This window comes from Lontra canadensis, unplaced genomic scaffold (genome assembly GCF_010015895.1).
Source record: "Lontra canadensis isolate GAN:19392208 unplaced genomic scaffold, GSC_riverotter_1.0 scaffold77, whole genome shotgun sequence".
Lineage (NCBI taxonomy): Eukaryota > Metazoa > Chordata > Mammalia > Carnivora > Mustelidae > Lontra > Lontra canadensis.
This window is the reverse complement of record NW_022631071.1, coordinates 5,115,850-5,135,877: the sequence shown is the minus strand read 5'-3', so window position 1 is coordinate 5,135,877 and position 20,028 is coordinate 5,115,850. Positions and strand designations below refer to the sequence as shown.

Sequence of the window (20,028 nt, the reverse complement as noted above, 5' to 3'; positions counted from 1 at the left end):
AATAGAATATGTGTATTTAAAAAGAGAGTATTTTTTTCTAAGTTTTTTTATTTTGTTTCTGCTCTAGCTTGTTCATTAAAATATAACTGAGGCAGTTTTCTGGTGTTTGTATTTATATGCCTTCACTTAGCAAACATGTTTTATATGGTTATAAATTAGTTTTTTTAAAGATTATATTTATTTAATTCATGAGAGAGAGAGAGGCAGAGGCAGAGGGAGAAGCAGTTTCCCCACTGAACAGGGATCCCAAAGTGGGACTCTTTTCCAGGACCCTGGGATCATGACCTGAGCTGAAGGCAGGTGCTTAACCATCTGAGCCACAAAGGCATCCAAAAGATAACTGAGGCAGCTTTCTGGTATTGGTACTTATATGCTTTCATTTAGCAAACATGTTTCACATGGTTAAACATTAGATAGTTCTGCCTAATTTACAGATTTCTAGAACTCATTAACCAATATAATGACTCTAGCAAGTTATCATAGACTGAATTGTGTCCCTGCAAAAATTCCTATGTTGAAGCCCTATCCCCCAAAATCTCAGAATGTGACTGACTGTATTTAGAGATAGGGTTTTAAAGAGGCAGTTAAGTTAAAATGAGGTCCTTAGGGTGTACCCTACTCCAACATGACTAGTGTCCTCATAAGAAGAGAACATGAGGATACAAACACAGGCAGAGGGACCAACATGTGAGGATATAGTGAGAAGGTGGCCATCTATAAGCTAAGGAGAAAGGCTACAGAAGAAACCAAACTTGTCAATACCTTGATATTGAATGTCTGGCCTCCAGAATTGTAAGAAAATACATTTCTGTTGTCTAAGCTACCCAGTCTGTGGTATTTTTTATGATGATCATTGCAAATTAATACATAAGTATTTATAAAAATGATGGTATACTTCAATCTTAATATCTGGTGATTGCCTTTAAGGTACTATTGGGTCATGTTCCTTAACAGAAAGCTACAGTTTTACAAAGAGTGCCAGAGACCAGTATGAAAAACTGTTCACCATGCACAATAACATGCTAAAGCTCTATGAGAATCTTGGAGAATACTTTATTTTTGACTCTAAGACAGTGAGCATCGAAGAGTTCTTTGGTGATCTCAGCAACTTCCGAACTTTGTTTCTGGTGAGTAATACATCTTAAAGGATTGCAAGTCCTGTTGCTTGTGTTTTTTAAATAGTCTCTTCCATTAGCATTTTATGTACCTATTGATCATATTGACTTCATGTTATAGGCCTTTAGCAGGAATTGACAGATATTTTGTACCTGTGACATAGATAAAGATGGTTGGCTGGCTTAATATATAATGGAGACTTAAATGAATTATCTTCAACTTTAGATATATATGGGAATCTCTCTACCGAAATTTTGTAAGAATGAACGAATTGGTACTTAAATTATGTTAATTTTTATATAGCATAGTATTGTAATTTGACCTAGCTTAAAAATTAATATCTAAAGTCATCTTTCACTTAATACATTAAAATGCTATGATTTGTGAGCAAGTTTTTGTCATAGTCTATATAAGAAATCAGCTCTAAATTAGTCTATATAAATGACCTGTAATATTCAGATTTTCTTTCATAATGTAGGCTCCTGTTTCAAACTATAACTCTTGGGGATAACAGGAAATATTAGCATTAATTAGAGATGGGTAGTCAGGGTGCCAGTTATGAAGCAAAGCTTTACTGTATAAATGTTGTTGAAGTAGTCCTCTGCATCCAGTGAAAAAGTAGAAGAGCAGACTCTCATTATGATAGTGATAGATATGTGTAATAGTTGATACCAAATAAGTAAGGTTTCATGTATTTTAAAGAAGAAATTCTAGCAATTATCCCCAACAGGAAGATCAATTAGCAAACAAATTCATTGCAGTTTGAGATACGTTTCTATTCCCAAAGCAGTTATTTGCTAAATAAGGCTTGCTCTCTTAATTGAATATGTTGCACCATGAAATTGTTGGATTGGGGTATGACTTGCACAGTCTGTGAGAATCAGATACTTTTGTGGAAAGCGTTTGCTCTTATCTACTGAGCCAGGACATATAACCCAGAGCACATCCTATTTTTGGTGACAGAAGCTTAAAAAGGCTTTCATAAATATGATCATTTGTCTCTTTTTTTCTGAGAATCTTAGCTTATTTTGGTCTCTGGTCTTTACCCCTTAATAGACACACATATTTAACTTTTTAGCTGGCCAGTAAGTAGTAAAATGTGTTCTGGCAATAACTCACCCAACTATTTTCAAAACTTAAAAGCTATAAGTATGACATGAACCTGTGCATACCTACATTATATCTACTTGGACTATTTTCAAGAAGAAAGCAAATATGTTGAAAAGGAATGGAGATTAGAAAATACACTTCAGTTGACACACTGAAAAGATAAATCCAATAAGTTATTTTATAACATCAGTGTGGGTAACTGGATGTAATTATAGTTAACTATTGTCAATCTCTTATTAAAAAGTGCCTTGTTTTAGTGGATTGGATGTGAAAACACTTGTCACATTAGTGGCCCACACCTCCCTGATGCAGTCATAGAATAGAATTTGATGTACTCCCATTTTATAGCATCTGTTTAAGGACAATTCCTGTGTGGCAGCCTGTTGCTTTGAAATCTTGCTAAGAACTAGAACTAGAATTGTATTACTTCTCAATCATAAGTTTTTTTGTTTGTTTGTTTTTTGGTGGTTTTTTTTTTTTGATGTGATGTAATTTTTAAGAAGACCTGATTCAGTGACCAGGCGTTGTCACTAATAAGCTGTGTGAATTTATATAAGTCATTTATCTTTTGTAGCTACTTATTCTTTTAACTAAAATGAAGTGATTTTACTCCTGATCTCTAAGAATTTATTCCTCTTTAGAAGTCTGTGAGCCACAGAATTGCAGAGAGTCATGTGAATTACATACATAAATAGGATATATTTGTGTACTGACTTCACTGTATGTATAGCTTGAGTACAGGAAAGTATTTTGTTACAAATTATTCTCATTGTAAGTAAGTTGACATTCTGAAGTCCAGTTTCGTGTACATTTATGTTAATTTCTTGAGATCCTGCTAAGATTGATTTTAAAGCTTTCAAAATAGGTAACTATCTCCTATAATGTGTCCTGGTCAACCACTGCTGTCTGCCTTTCAGAACACTATTACTATCATTTTTATCTGCAAATCATTATTGACTTGCTGGCATGAGAGCCAGGTGTGCAGCTTATTAGTTGTTTTGAACTTGGGTCGGTTAGGTAACCTCTCTGGGCATCAGTTCCCTCATTTGTAAAATACAGGTGATAATTCCTGAAATATCTTTCTCAACACTATGTGAAAACACCTTATAACCTATGCTATGTGGATGGAGAATATTATTAGTCATATTCTACCCATCCATTTGATGATTATTTATTGAGAACTGTTTTGATTTTGGTAATGCTCTAGTCCAGAGATAAAAGGAAAATAATAGTCTCTATCTATGAATGAAAAGAGACAGGTAAGTAAATACAATGTAATTTAATAGTGCTGCCTTAGGAGTATCAAGGTGCTATAGTAATGCAAGGGAAGAACTGCCTAACCTTGCCTGAGCTGGCCTGAGGAGCCTTCACAGAGAAAGTGACATTTGGGCAGACTCTGGAAAAACCCATAGGTGTTTGACCAGTAGACTTTGACAAGCAGATTTAAAGCTTTTACACCTTACCTATAATAAGCTGAACACTCCTAAATCAACATCACCAACTTCAGTCAATCATGTTCACCATGTTCCTGTTTCATAGTGAACATGAAGTGATTTCACTCTCCCAGGGGAGGGAAGAACCCAGAAAGAGAGACAAAAATTGTGATCGCCAAAAGTTCCCATTTTGTTAGTGTTTTCTGTATTTGGCCTTAGGGTTCCTACTGCTAAAAGCATATTGGACTATACATGGAAGCAATAAAATACCAGTATTGCTGAGAAGAAAATAAGAGTTCTGATTCATGTGCTACCAAAAATTACTTCCAGATGAGCTCAGAGTTTCCTCCTGGGAGATCTATTTGGCATGTGTAGCATAAACAAAATGCACATAGCAAAAAATCTTCCTCAGAGAGATACCATCTAAAGGATGGAGAAAATGGAAATAAACAAAAGGGTTTGACATTATGGATTAAGATCTTTTTCAAAATAATCACATTCAAATTAATGGAAGCAAAATTGGGTAATCTCTGTGAGATGCTGCTATATTAATTATTCATATCATTCATGTTATTTATTACTCAATTGAGGATGTTAAACATATTCAAGATGAGTGTCCTGTATATTAGCATGAAGATATATGTAATTGGAAACATTTCTAAATTCAGAATTAAGTCTCTCTTTCTAGTTAGCTTCCTGACATCATCAGAGTTCAAAAAACCGTTTATAATATATTCAAGATTAATTAATAATCCCTAAATTTATGTTGAATATTGTGTAGAAGAAAATAAAATTCCACATTTATAGAAGGTCTAGACCTCTTTTTTTGCTTATTCTTCTTTATGCTTCAGTTAGTTCAAATAGTTGGCTACAGTCTTTTTTCTTTCAAAATACTTTGAATAGAATATCCAAAATCAGTGAACCTTATGTTTCACTGCCATGCAGTACCTTGCTTAGGCATAAAAATTAATTTCAGCTGTTGGGAAAGTGTTTGAGGCAAGTATTATACTTTAGTAACCTTCATAGCTCCAAATAAATTATAGAAAATATTTCTTTTGTCTTTTAAATCTGTCAGTTTCCTATGGATTCTGTATGTTTTTGTTTTATTTTTTAAAGACCAGTATGTTACCCCGGCACATAATTTATTTTTGTTTTGTGTATGTTCTCTTTCTATATCTTATACGTTGGACATACAGGCAAAAGTCTTTATAGAATTAATAGATTCATTTACATAACTTAAGAAGAAAACTTTATCATTATTATTAATCATGCTGGAAGATTTCCCCTCAACAAAATAAGTATTTGCTGCTATTCATTTGATAAATAAACTTTAACATTTTTTAATCAGAATTTCCTTTAACAATTTTTGAATAGCTCTTAGATGAATATTAAAATGATTAAGTCTTAGGAGGCTAAGTGATAGCTGCATTTATATCATTATTCAGTCTTCTTGCTTCTATCTCCTAAATGTCCTACAATCCATTCACTTCTTTCAAGCCCACTGATGCTATTTAGTTCTGGGCCTCTACCGTCTCTCAGCTAGACTATTATAATGATGTTCTGACTCGTATCTGTGTCTGCTTCTCTTTTACTTCTAATCCATTTGCCACATTAAAGTCAGAATAAAACTGAAAACAAAACAAAGAAGACAGTGTTACTTTCCTGACTTAAAATTCTTTAATGAATTCTCTGTAGCCTCAGGATGAAATCTAAATTGTTTAAAATGAAAGTGGCTTCTAAAATCAAAAGAAGTATGGTTGCTTACAAACCAGACCATCTAGGCTTGGCTGACTGAGCCATAATCACTTAATGTGAATTATCCTCCCAGGCTGGCGAAGGTGAAGTATGAAAGTGGAAGCAGCAAAAGAAGACAACACCAAGTGTCTCAGGGGACCTGAGCCTCTTAGAACAGAGAGAAACTTTGGGAGCACAGTATTAAAAACTAAATGAAGGCTTAAAGGCAAACGTGTGACTGTCATTATGCCTTAATTGTTCCCATAGGTAGTATGGCATGGGGAGTTATAAAACTGAGGTTATTCTTATCTTAATTCTCATTTAGGGGTGATCTTCCTTCTATCATAAGTAATTGTCCTTTCAAAATCTAAGCTTGCATGAGAGCTATGTACCTATGTTGGTTGATGGAGTTATTTAATTTTGAAAAGCTCTCATTTCTCTCAAGTCGTCTTCCTCTTTATAAGGCCTCAATCATGTCTAAATCCAAAATATAATTGAAAAGCCAAAGTGAACACCTGTAGTTCGTTAGACCCAAAAGACTAAACTGATATATACAGAACATTTTTATTCATTCATTACAGGAAATTTGACTTTAAAGGAATGAGGATGGATTTTTTGCATAAAACGGTTTGTATATATAATTTCTGATCCAAGAAGACTAAGTTATTTTGACACATTTTTAAAGCTTCAATTTACAAAGTACTTGACATTTAAAGGAAACTTTAGTGCAGTATTACAGAAATGGTGGACTTAATTAGGAAACCAAATATATTCTTTAAGAAAGGAGAGTCTTAATCAGTAATATAAACTCTGTTATCTAAAGTTCCATCGTCCAAAATCTCTTGTTAGATGCCTCATAATTTGATGTATCGTTGTTTTGCCAATGAAATGATAATTAATAATTGTAAAGATACTTTTGAGGAACTCCAAAAAGCCTGATGTGACTCTCGAATAGTATAGCTTTATTTGTAAGCTAAGTATCTCCAGGCCTCAGCAGTTGTGAGTTCAGATGGGGGTCACCTCAGTAACAATAATCGGGATATCCCAAATTCTCTCTTCTTTACCTCCGCTGGCAGGACTCAAGCTCCCTGCAAAGTTCCCACTCCAACAAGTACATCTGGAGTCATCTTATATGGGCTCAGAAGATGTTAGCTATAGTTATCACTTGACGTTTGCCCACAAATATTTGAGTGCTTGCTAGTCTAGGATGATGGGAAGCACTGAACAAAATAGGCAAAGCCCTGACGGTCCAGTCCTGCTGCCGCTCTGGCTCCCCTCCGCCTTTTGCTGGCAAACCTGATGGGACCGCCCTCAATGAAAATCCATCTGGACCAAGGTTGCAGTCTGAGATATTGCTCCAGTTTGCCACCAGTCCTGGTAGTACCATAGTGGTGTTATGCTCAGTGCAAAGTTAGCTGTGTTCACAGCACACTTCATAAAAACAGTTCCTTTTGCTTTTCTTCTGATCCCTTTCCCCTTGAGGCTTAAAAAGTTTTCAAGTCCTAGAGACCTCAAAGCAATCCTAAATCCATAAGCCCCTCCATTCCCCTCCATCCTTCCTTTTGTTCTGTCACATAAGGATGTATGTAACTTCTCCTAGAAGCCAGGGACAAATAACCAGCATAAATCCTTTCATGCAAATGGACCCTAAGGGCCCACCAACTACCTCTCTTTAATCACACACACACACACACACACACACACACACACACACACACACATAAATCCCTTTGAGCTCAACTGGGACCACCTTACCTCTGTAGCCTTAGGGTTATTTTGATCTGTTGCAACTCTTTGAAAATAGGCAATCTGTATAAAATATATGGTAACTCTATTAAGCAGAACTTTTGACCAGAATTCATCATATTCCTCATTCACCAGCTGTGACAGAGAACAGACTTTACTGTATTATACAGGCATTGTTAATTTTTTTTTTTTTTTAGAAAAAGATACCACCTATCAGCTGTTGTATTCTGTTTGACTACTTTCTTTGGGCCAGGAGTAGATGTCCATGTCCTATTTTTCTTATGTAATTGTTCCTTGTATTAAAAAACTAAATATATCATGAGGAACTAAAGGAATATGTAATAAAGCAATATGTAATAATGGCATACATGGTTTAAAGAGAACCACTTTAGATTAATATTGTAAACATTTAAAATATCATAAATGTTTCTAAAATATTTCTAAAAGTTGTCAGAATTGCTTATGGCAAGATGAATATTGTCCTTTAAAAATCTAAGACAATGTCATAGTTAACATTGAAAATATTAACAAAGTCAGTTTAATACCTACTTTTCTTATTAAAGTCTAGTAAGAACTAGAACCAGGAAACAAAATGCAATATCTTTAGTTCTAGCAACACCTCACATAGAATTTTTCAAGGAAGTGTTTCTCATAAATAAGTTATTATTGAATTATGTCCAAACGTCAGGAAGTAGGAAAGTTATAAAATGAGCAGTAGAGTATACAAGCTGACCTTTTCCATAGGCCTTGAGAATGGCCAAAGCTGTTAATAATTACAACCTGAGCCAAAAGATCCCAAAAGCCAATTCTGCTGGTACCACCAGTTTGTCTTCATTCTGCTTCATCCTTATTTATCTATTTGCTAATGATACTTTATTAGAAAAGATGCCCTAGCCCCTGTACAAGGTAGTAGGAGGCAGTACTCTCCCTGGAATCCTGTCCATGGAGATCCTTTTGCCTGATCTGCCCACTTCCTTTTCTTCTCCCCTACCTTCACTACTTCCCCAGTTACTTTACCAACTGTCCAAGAGGATTTTTACCCTAGTGCTCCCATTTTGGCCTAGATAACCCTTCTGTGTGCTTTCATACCCTGTAATGTGTTCATTACCATATCTCAATCTTCACCATAAATTAGCCTACTCTAGATCAAACACAGGGCTGATCACTAACAACATATATGAGTGACAGTGAATTAATAATACAATGAATGAACCAAAGTACTAAAGATGAAAAATTAAAATGTTGGCTCCTCAGAGCTCATATTCTAATGGGAAAGACTGTCAAAGGAACAGATACTAATAATGAAATGTGATACATGTACACAAAGAGCTATGAGCACAGAAAAGAGAGTTGTTTATTCTGATTTAAGGAAGGCTTTGAAGAGGAAGTGACATATGAACTGGGTCATCATTGTTTTTGCTACTGTATGGCCTTTCACATTTAATCTTTACCCTTTTCTTCTTCCCCACCTTGTTTGGTGTTTGTTTGTGGTAGTAAATATATATTGTTTTCTAGTTTTCCATGCTGAGTTTAGAGTGGAAAAACAGCTATTTCATTTCTGGGGGAGCAGCTATCAGGTCATTATTATGATCTACAGGTTATCCATCATATGCTTGGACAAACAGTAACCAAGCTTCAGTTACTTCTTAACTACCGACAGCTGTCCCGAGCAGTAGACTAATTGATGCAGATTATCTAGGGTAACAACCGTTGCTTAAAGACTGACTTGTCTGGTGTGACTTTAGGACAGTCATAATGACCCAGGAATGATTTTGACCCCCCGGGAGACATTTGGCAAGGTCTAGAGAAAATTTTGTCTGTCATAACCAAGGAAGAGGTACTGCTGGCATTTAGTGGGTGAAGCCAGGAATGCTGCTAAACATCTTACAATGTATATAGAGCCCCCACAATGAAGAAATACCTGGTCCAAAATGTCAATAGTGCCAAGGTTGAGAAACTCTCCTTAAGGGTTATCTGCTGAAGATTTTTTTTTAAATTTTCATTTGGAAAACAATGTGAGATGATTTGAATTAGTAAGCAAAATTTATACTAGATAACACATAACACTTAATAAGACATCTATTTGTCACATCAACTTAATATTTTAGTGATAATTTCACTTGTCAACTTGATCACTGTAAGGTGTGTTTTAGTTATTAATATTTTCTGTATCATTAAAAGATGCCCTGGTTCATATGGCCTGTAAAATTTTTAAATCGTGTGTAAATTGTATGAAAATTGGAAAGTATAAGCAAAAAAGAAAAAAAAATTAAACGAAACTCTCTTTCCCAAAGATAAGTAATATTAATACCTTGGCATATAGCTTTCCAGCCATTTCTCTGTGAATGTACCTGTATGTTTAGATTTTGAATATATTTCTCTTGAAATAATAACAAAAGGTCTTGTGAAAACTTAAACTCTAAAATTTATATTTACTGGTAAAATCCTAGCAGCTTATGCCTGTATGGATGTGACCATCAGCATTTAGTGGATGATACCATTGGTTTTGTCTTCAGTTGTGATTAAAAATATTAAGTGACTCATTTCTTGGCTTTTTTTTCCAAAATACCTGGTCTTTGGTACAATGCTACCAATCACTGACTCTTAGAAGCTGCCTATAAATAGACCAAAAGAAGGAATATCACTTTCTCTTTTCCTTTTCTGTATAATACCCTCATCAAACTTCCCTGTGGCGAGGGGCCTTAAATTTGTAATTGGTGAATTGCCACTTGGACCCATTTACACTAGTGGTTCACAAGCATTCTGCTGCATATTTAGATTTAAGAAGTATCATTTACCTCAACTAGGCTGTCTTCTAAGTTGAAAAATGCCATTTGTGTGTGTATGTATATATATATAGATAGATATAGATATAGATATAGATATAGATATATTTCCTTTTGTTTTCTTTCATTCTCTCCTTAAACCAAATTTCAAAGTCATAGAATAGTATCTTAAACCTGTTTTCTTGAAGATCTGACACATTAGAATCCTGATCGTGAAATGGTTCCTATTTTCGTTCATATACCTGTTTTGATTTCAAGTGTTTGTTCTCATGATAATCAGAATTTCCTTATATTCTTGATGGGGCTTGTGGGCAAATCAGACATTACATGGTATTCCTCAAAACCTTGGAAATAGACCAGTTATCCCTTCAAATCTTGGCATTTTGAAATAGAAGATGTTCAAAGTTCCTTATTCTCAAGATCTTAGAAATTCTGTGTTCAATTAATGGATTACTAAATATAATGGTTTAGTTTAAGTCATTTTTTTCAGATTTCATTAATAATACACAAAAGAGCCAAACTTGCTTATACTGGAGATGGTATATTTTGGAATATTGTATAATTTGTTTTTACTCATTTGTCTCTGGTTTAGGAGTAAAAAAAAAGACCTCCTAAAGTTTCATGTACATTAGAGGTATATAAGTGCAGCAGTGATTAGGAAGTGCAAGGCAGATGATTAAAATGGGGATGAAATAATAAATATAACTATAGTGACTGATACAATCTTGAGATGAGAGATACGGATTGATATCCTCAACAAATTGGAAACTTTTATGTTGGGGTTTCATTCTTTTTAGTGTTAATAAACCATCCTCCTTCATCAGATGCCATCTATAAGAAAGTATTTGCCCAAGTACTTGCTCCTTAGTTTACAATTTAAGATTTATAAATAAAAAATCAATTTAAGAATAAGCCTCTTTATTATATCATAATCATGTGGTCTTTTTTTCATACTGTACTAAAAGTCTAAAGCATAAAATATTTTCATGGAAGTATACTTTCATTACATTGGCACATTATTTAGGCAAAATCTGTTTCTAGGTAAGCCTTCAGGTAACAGCCTTTAAGGCATAGGCCACATTAATTTATAACTATCACTGTAACTGCTTGTGTATGTAGATTATTGCTTAACTATTTCTGCACACACCTGAAAGTAATGGCTTTAACTTTGCTTTTAAACAGACTAGCATGTTTTGCTGTTTGCTCTTTTTCATAGTCTATCAGCATGTTTTTGGCTACCAAGTAACAGAAAGCATAACTAAAGGAATACGGTTTTACTCCCACATATCAAAAGAAATGTGGAGGTAAGGCACTTATAGGATTGGTTAATTCAGTAGGTTAGTGATATCACTTAGGACCTGAGGTTTTCCAAATATTTCTGTCTGACATCCTTGGCATGTTGGGTCATGGTTGCAAAATGGTTGCAGTTGTCCCAGGCATCACATGCAAATACAGTGATATCTAAAAAAGAAGAGGGTGTTGTTGCCTTCCATGAAGCTTTTTTTTTTTAATTAAAGAGAAAAACTTTCCTGGAAGGCTCTCTGCATATTTTTCCTTGGAAATCTGCTGTCCAGAATTGAATTACATGCCCATCTCTAAACTAATCTCTGTCAAGAAGAATCTTGAACTAATCTTGATTCACTTCTGGGATAGGGGCAAGACCCCTTCCCTGAGCATGAGACTATGCAAACTGAGCAACCAAACCAACCCAGGGTTCTTCCAGCAAGTAAAAAGGTTGATGTTGGATGGATTAGAGCAGAGAACTAACAGTATCTACAAAATACATGACACAAAAGTACATTGCTCAACACTGAATTGTCAGAAGTTCCAGATTGTTAAAATACAAATGAGTAAGATGTATTTGTGAAATGCATGCTTTTGTTCATTTAATATGTATGTATGTATGTGTGTATATATATGTGTGTGTATATATATATACACACATATATATATATATATATGTATATATATATTTTCTTAATCATGGGGAGGAGCTACAATGGTGGAGTACTAGGAGGACTCTTGGCTTGCCTCCGCTCTCGAACACAGCTAGATAAATATTACATCATTCTGAATAGCCAAGAAATCAATTTGAGTACTGACAGAACAAATTGTACAACTAGAGGGAGAGAAGAGGCCATATCATGGAAAGTAGGAGGTGCTGAGATGTGTGGGGGTTGATAAAGATGGTGGATGCTGCAGAGGGGAGGGAGTCCTAGTCACGGAGAGAGAGCACACAGGGGATTCCACAAGGAAATCACTTCCCCAAAGCCATTGACTGGGAAAATGAGAAGGGCTGATTTTCATTTTTTTTTTTACAACCCAGGGGTCTCAAAGACTGGAGTTTTAGAGGTCTGAGGCATAGCTAGTATGGAACCTGGTGGCTGCTACAGTGCTCCTGTGGAGAAGAAAGGCAGAGGGCCCAATAGCAGCCTGCACAAACTAAAGGTGCCTTAGGACACACTGGGAGAGATAGATCCCCCTTCCTGGAATGCATCTGGGAGAGGTGACATTGCCTCTCTAGGGATAAAAGAGCCGGCTGGTGCCATTACACTCGCATGCCCCTCAGCGTAATGTAGAGACACATAATGAGGGCAGCTACCCTGGGCACTGGCTCTTTGCTGCACTTTACTCCAATATCCATGCCCCTGTGCTTTGGTGCCACTGCCTTCTGGAACAAACCTGCATCAGTCCCAGCACAGTGAGACCTGACCTCAGAGGACCAGTGTGGGACCCTGAAGTTTGGAGTTTTAAAACTCAGCCAGCCTGCCTGAGATAGAACACAGGTGCACTGTGTTGCCAAGTGGGCAGATGACCAGGACGCAGACAGGGTGAAGGCAGGGATCTGAGGGATTCCTAGGACACACAAGGGGAGAGTGTTCACTCTTCTGGGAGGGCTTCCCTGGACAAAAACAGGTGCAAACCTCCCTCTCTGGTACCAGAGGGGGCTGTTGCCATTTGTCTCCCCTGTCCCCCAGCATAAACTAACTTCAGTAACTGGCACAGGGCCAATACCAAGCCCCAGCCCCCTACACTCTGCAGGTGCTGCTTTTATTGGTCAAGTGTGCCTGAGAAACGGAACAGTGGGCCCCTCCCCCAGAAGACTAACACAAACCCACACACCATGTCTACTGACCAGAGAATTCTGCAAAGCTTCAGCACTACTGGAAGTAGCACCAGGTCTCTTTTAGCAAACAGACCAGAGCACACCTAGTTAATACTTCCCACACTTTGGCCAAGGTCCAAACACTCCCCACTGTGGGCAAAGAGAAACTCTGCAGAGGACTGACCTGAGGGAAAGAGCAGCCAAAACACAGCGGCAGAGTGCACACACACAGAATGCACACACAAAAGACACTTCCTGAAGTGCCAGGCCCTGGACAGTGTAAGACCTCTTCTTAATAAAGTCATTACTCTCAGGAGCAGAAAACATAACAGGCTTTCCTAACACAGAAGAAGACAGAGACCTAGACAAAAGGCCAAGATGGAGGAGTCCATCCCAGAAGAAAGAACAAGAAAAGTTCATGGCTAAGGATCTAATCAGAACAGATAGAAGTAATATGCATGATCCAGAATTTAAAGCAATAGTCATAAAGATACTAGCTGGACTTGAGAAGAGCACAGAAGACACCAGGGGGTCCCTTACAGGAAAGACAAAAGACCAAAAATCTAGTCAGCCTAAAATAAAAGATGCTATAACTGAGATACAAAACCAACTGGATATATTGCCCACAAGGATGGAAGAAGAGGAACAAGTAAGTGATACAGAAAATAAAACTGTGAAAAGTAATGAAGCTGCAAAGAAGAGAGGAAAAAATGTGGGATCACAAATGTAAACATAGGAACTCAGTGACTTCATTAAGCATAATAATATTCTTATCAAAGGAGTGCCAGAAGAAAAAGAGAGGGGAAATGGGCAGAAGGTTTTTTGAGGAAATTATAGTGATAAACTTCTCTGATCTGGGGACTAAAACACATCCAGATCCAGGAGGCATGGAGAACTCACATCAAAATCAACAAAAGCAAGCCAACACCAAGACATTGTAGTTAAATTTGTAAAATATAGAGATAAAGAAAAATTCCTACAAGCAGCAAGACAGAGGAAGCTCCTAACTTACAAGGAAAGACAAGGGATGACTCCACAGAAATGTGGCAGGCCAGAAAGGAGTGGTATGATATATTCAACGTGCTGAATGCAAAAAATATGCAGCCAAGAATACTCTATCCACCAAAGCTGTTATTCAGAATAGAAGGAGAGATAAAAAGCTTCCCAGAAAACAAAAACTAAAAGAATTTATGACCACCAAACCAGCCCTTCAAGGATTATTAAAGGGGACCCTTTGGGTGGGAAAGTAAGACCAGAGGTGAAAGAGACTAGAAAGAAACAGAGAAAATCACCAGAAACAATAAAACAAGTAATAAAATGGCATGAAATTTCTATCAATAATCACTTTGAATGTAAATGGACTAAATGCTCCAATCAAAAGACATAGGGTGTCAGAATGGATAAGAAAATAAGACCCATATTGATGCTGCCTACAAAAGACTCATTTTACACCTAAATACACCTCCAGATTGGAAGTGAAGGGATGGAGAACCATTTATCATGCTAATAGATGTGAAAAGAAAGCTAGAGTAGTCATACTTAGACAAACTAGATTTTAAAGCAAAGATGAAGAAAGGCATTATATCATAATAGAAGGGGACTATCCAACAAGAAAACCAAACAATTGTAAATATTTATGCCTCCAACTTAGGAGCATCCAAATATGTAAAATGATAGCAAATATAAGGGAACTCACATATAATAATACAGTAATAGTGGACATTAACATTCCATTAAATCAATGGACAGATCATCTAAGCAGAAAAATCAACAGGGAAACAATGGCTTTGAATAACACACTGGACCAGATGGACTTCACAGATACGTTGAGAAATTTCAACCTAAAGCAGCAGAATACACATTATACTCAAGTGCCAATAGGACATTCTCCAGAATAGATCACATACTGGGTCACAAAGCAACTTCAATAAGTACAAAAAGATAATGCCATGCATATTTTCCAACCACAGTGCTATGAAAATTGAAGTCAACCACAAGAAAAAAATTGGAAAGTCTACAAATACATGGTGGTGAAAGAATATCCTATTAAAGAATGAATGGATTGACCAGGAAATTAAAGAAGAAATTAAAAAATACATTGGAACAAGTGAAAATGAAAACATGATAGTCCAAAACCAACACCCAAAGCAGGAAGAAATAGAAAACTTGAACAGACTGATAACTAGCAAAGAAATTGTATCAATAATCAAAATCTCTCCACAGACAAAAGTCCAGGGCCAGATGGCTTCACAGGGGAATTATAATGAACATTTAATGATGACTTTTACTTTTCTAAATCTATTCCAAAAAATAGAAATGGAAGGAAAACTTCCAAACTCATTCTATGAGGTCAGCATTACCTTGATTCCAAAACCAGACAAACACCCCACTAAGAAAGAGAATTACAGGCCAATATCCCTAATGAACATGAATGCAGAAATTCTCAACAAAATACTGACAAATTGAATCCAACTGTACATTAAAAAAATCATTCACCACAATCAAGTGGGACTTATTCCTGTGGTGCAAAGGTGGTTTAACATTCCCAAATCAGTCAACATGGTACACCACATTAATAAAAGAAAGGATAAGAACCATATGATACTCTCAGTAGATGCAGAAAAAGCACTTGACAAAGTACAGCATCCATTCTTGTTTTTAAATTTAAAGTTAGTTAACATATAGTGTATTATTAGGCTCAGGGTAGAGTTTAGTGATTTCATCAGTTGCATATAACACCCAGTATTTATTACATCATGGGCTCTCCTTAATGCCCATCACCCAGTTACCCCATTCCCCCCCCCACCAACCTCCCCTCCAGCACCACTGTTTGTTTCCTATAGTTAAGAGTCTCTCAAGGTTTGTCTCCCTCTCTGTTTTCATCTTATTTTATTTTTCCTTCCCTTCCCCTGTGTCATCCATTTTGTTTCTTAAATTACACATGAGTGAAATTATATATTTTTGTTTCTCTGAATGACTTATTTTGTTTAACATAATACAGTCTAGTTCCACCCATGTAGTTGCAAATTATAAGATTTCATTCTTTTTGATGGCTGAGTAATATACCACCATAGAGATATACCTCTTCTTCTTTATCCATTCATCCACTGATGGACATCTGGGTTCTTCCCATATTTTGACAGTTGTGGACATTAGCATCCATTCCTGATAAAAACCCTCAACAAAGTAGGGATAGAGGGAACATACCTCAGTATCATAAAGGCCATAAACCAAAGCCCCACAGCTAATATCCTTAATGGGCAAAAACCAAGAGCTTTTCCTCTGTGGTCAGGAATATTACAGGGATGTCCACTCTCACCATTGTTATTTAACATAATACTGGAACTCCTTGCCTCAGCAGTCACACAACAAAAAGAAATAATAGGCGTCCAAATTGGCAAGAAAGAAGTAAAACTTTCATTATTCGCAGGTGACATGATACTCTATGTAGAACACCTGAACGACTCCACCAAAAAAATTACTAGAACTGATAAATGAATTGCATGAAGTAGCAGGTTACAAAATCAATGTACAGAAATCTCTTTCATTTTTATACACCAATAACGAAGCAGCAGAAAGAGAAATCAAAAAATCAATTCCCTCTACAATTCCACCAAAAACTATTTTAAGATATCTAGAAATAAACCTAACTAAAGAGGTAAAAGATCTGTACTCTGATTACTATAGAACATTTATCAAAGAAATTGAAGAAGACACAAAGAAATGGAAAAATATTCCACACTCATGAATTGGAAGAGCAAATATTGTTAAAATGTCTATACTACCCAAAGCAATCCTCCACACATTTAATGCAAACCCTATCAACATACCACCAGAATTTTTCACAGAGCTAAAACAAACAATCCTAAAATTTGTATGGAACCACAAAAGACCCCAGATAGCCAAAACAATCTTTAAAAAGAAAAGCAAGGCTTAGAGGCATCACAATTCTGGACTCTTAAGTTATATAACAAAGCTGTAGTGATAAGACCATATGGTACTGGCACAAAAAACATACATAGATCAATGGAACAGAATAGAGAGCCCAGAAATGGACACATAATTATATGGACAACTAATCTGCACAGCAGGGAAGAATATCCAGTGGAAATAGGACAGTCTCTTCAACAGATGGTTTTTGGGAAAACTGGACAGCTACATGCAAAAGAATGAAATGTGACCACTTTCTTATACCATACACAAAAATAAATGTAAAATGGATGAAAAACCTAAATGTGAGATCCAAATCCATCAAAATCCTAAAAGAGAACACAGGCAATAATCACTTTGACATAGGCCAGTTCAACTTGTTACTAGATAATGTCTCATGGGGCCCGGGAAACAAAGGCAAAAATGAAGTATTAGGACTTCATCAAGATAAAAATGTCTGCACACTGAAGGAAACAATCAACAAAACTAAAAGATAACCTTTGGAATGGGGAATGATATTTACAAATGATATCAGATAAATGGTTAGTATCCAAAATATATAAAGAACTTATATAATTCAACAACCAAAATTAATAATCCAATTAAAATATAGGCAGAAGACATGAATAGACATTTTTCCAAAGAAGACAAAGGGATAGCTAACAGACACGTGAAAAGATATTCAATATCACTCATCATTAGGAAAATATAAATCAAAACTACAATGAGGTATCAGCTCACACTTGTCAGAACAGCTAAAATCAACACAAGAAACAACAGATGTTGGCAAGGTTGGGGAGAATAGGGAAACCTCCTACACCATTAGTGGGAATGAAAGCTGGGGCAGCCACTCTGGAGAATAGTATGGAGGTTCCTCAAAAAGTTAAAAATAGAGGAACCCTACAATCCAGTAATTACAGTGCTAGGTATTTACCCAAAGGACACAGAAATACTGATTCGAAAGGGCACATGCACCCCAATGTTTATAGCAGCATTATGAGCAATAGCCAAATTATGTAAAGAGCCCAAATGTCCATCGACTAATGAATGGATAAAGATGTAGTGGTATAGATACAAAATGGAATATTCCTCAGCCATAAAAAAGAACAAAATCTTGCCATTTGCAAGGATGTGGATGGAGTTAGAGTTTATTATACTAAGCAAAATAAGCCAGTCAGAGAAAGACAAGTACCGTATGAGTTCACTCATACGTGGAATTTAAGAAATAAAACAAATGAACATAGCAGGGGAAAAAAAGAGAGAGGCAAACCAGAAAATGGACTCTTAGCTATAAAGAAGAAACTGAAGGTAGCTGGAAGGGAGGTGGGCAGGGGGATGGGGTAAATGAGTGATGGGCATCAAGGAGGGCACTTGTGATTAGCACCAGGTGTTATATGTAACTGATGAATCACTAAGTTCTGCTCTCGAAACTAATATTGTGCTATATGTTAACTAACTGGAATTTAAATAGCAACAAACACAATAAAAATAATAATAAAAAATAAAAATCATGGGGAATAGAAATACAAATAGATCACATTCTTCATTTATTTTCAAGTTATACTTTCCTGTTTGTTTTCTGTCTTTAGCTGGAATATACTTAGATAAGACAGCTCTGCTTTTCTAGCTTGCTTTTTCTCATGAATTACTGTTTAGGTTACTAACATTCTAAGCTTAATGTGGATGGGGAGAATGAGACGATGAACTCTAAGCATAATTATTAGGAAAATTATATTATGTGTTAAACACAGTCAGTGCTGGGGAATGAAAACAACTGTGCCAAATGGAATGACCACATGAAAGTGGCTGAGCAGTTTCTCTATTAATCTTAAGTTTCCTTGTACAATCAGTATTTTAGATTTAGATTTTTGGCATTATAGTTTTTTTCTTAACTATAGGAATCACTGAATTTTCCTGTTTAAAAGACTTCACTAGGGGTGCCTGGGTGGCTCAGTCAGTTGAGCTTGAGTGTCTGACTCTTGATAGGCTCAGGTCCTGATCTTAGAGTTGTGAGGTGGAGCCCTGCATCAAGCTCTGCACTCAGCACAGAGTCTGTTTATCTCTCTTCCTACCCTTCTATGCCTCCCCATTTGCTCCTGTGTGTGCATGCACAGACGTGCTCTCTCTCTCTCTTTCTCTCTCACTAAAATAATTAAATAAATTAATTACTTTAAAAAATAAAAGACTTCGCTAGTTACAATTAGGTGATCTTCTTACACATTCTTGTTTTTTATTTTATTTTATTTTTTTTTTAAAGATTTTGTTTATTTATTTGACAGACAGAGATCACAAGTAGGCAGAGAGGCAGGCAGAGAGAGAGAGGAGGAAGCAGGCTCCCCACAGAGCAGAGAGCCCGATGCGGGGCTCGATCCCAGGACTCTGGGATCATGACCTGAGCCGAAGGCAGAGGCTTTAACCCACTGAGCCACCCAGGCGCCCCAACATTCTTATTTTTTATAGGCTATATATCGTTATATGGTACAGGAGAAATAAAAATGAATTCTGTCCCACTTGAGAGGAGTCTTGCCAAGAACATTATCATTTCAGTTAAGTAATCTTAACATTATTTTTCTAGAATATGGATGATTTGCAGACATGAACTTTACCTAGAAGTGTGGCACACTGCCTGCTTTTAGACATGGGTCAAATTCAAAACTTAAAGGAGGAAACTAATGAGATAATAAGATGTCCATCCTTTTCCTAATATTTCTAAAGCTATGGCTCTTGTCCTTGTTGGTTAAGTAAATTAATGCCTGTCCTTTTTCAGGAGAAAACAAAACAAAGCAAAACAGTGCCTCATAATACTGATTCAACCTCAATGACTACTTCCCCAAGGAAGATAGACATTTACATCCTAAAATGAGTTTCTAGACAGGAAGCTCTGATAAAAGATGGGATTTATAGTAAAGCGTGTAGTGGGATAAAAGCATAGTTTCAGTGGCAAAAATTGGAAAAATTATAAAGAACTTACAAAGATATTTAGTTCATCTTGGATTCCTTTCGTCTTGGTCCTGTTCTCTGCCAACTGTCAGCTAGTTGATCTGATAAATTAATGCAGTACTAACGT

The 20,028-nt window shown here is 36.2% G+C and overlaps 1 protein-coding gene across 5 annotated transcripts in view; it reads left to right on the top strand.

Moving 5' to 3' along the window:
- DIAPH2 (diaphanous related formin 2) overlaps nt 1–20,028 on the top strand; it is a 1,009,576-nt gene that overhangs the window by 756,131 nt on the left and 233,417 nt on the right. For all 5 annotated transcript variants that reach the window (XM_032881800.1, XM_032881797.1, XM_032881801.1 and 2 more), the window contains one exon: nt 963–1,127. In XM_032881800.1, the coding sequence (XP_032737691.1) occupies nt 963–1,127 (165 nt within the window). The remainder of the gene's footprint in view (nt 1–962; nt 1,128–20,028) is intronic.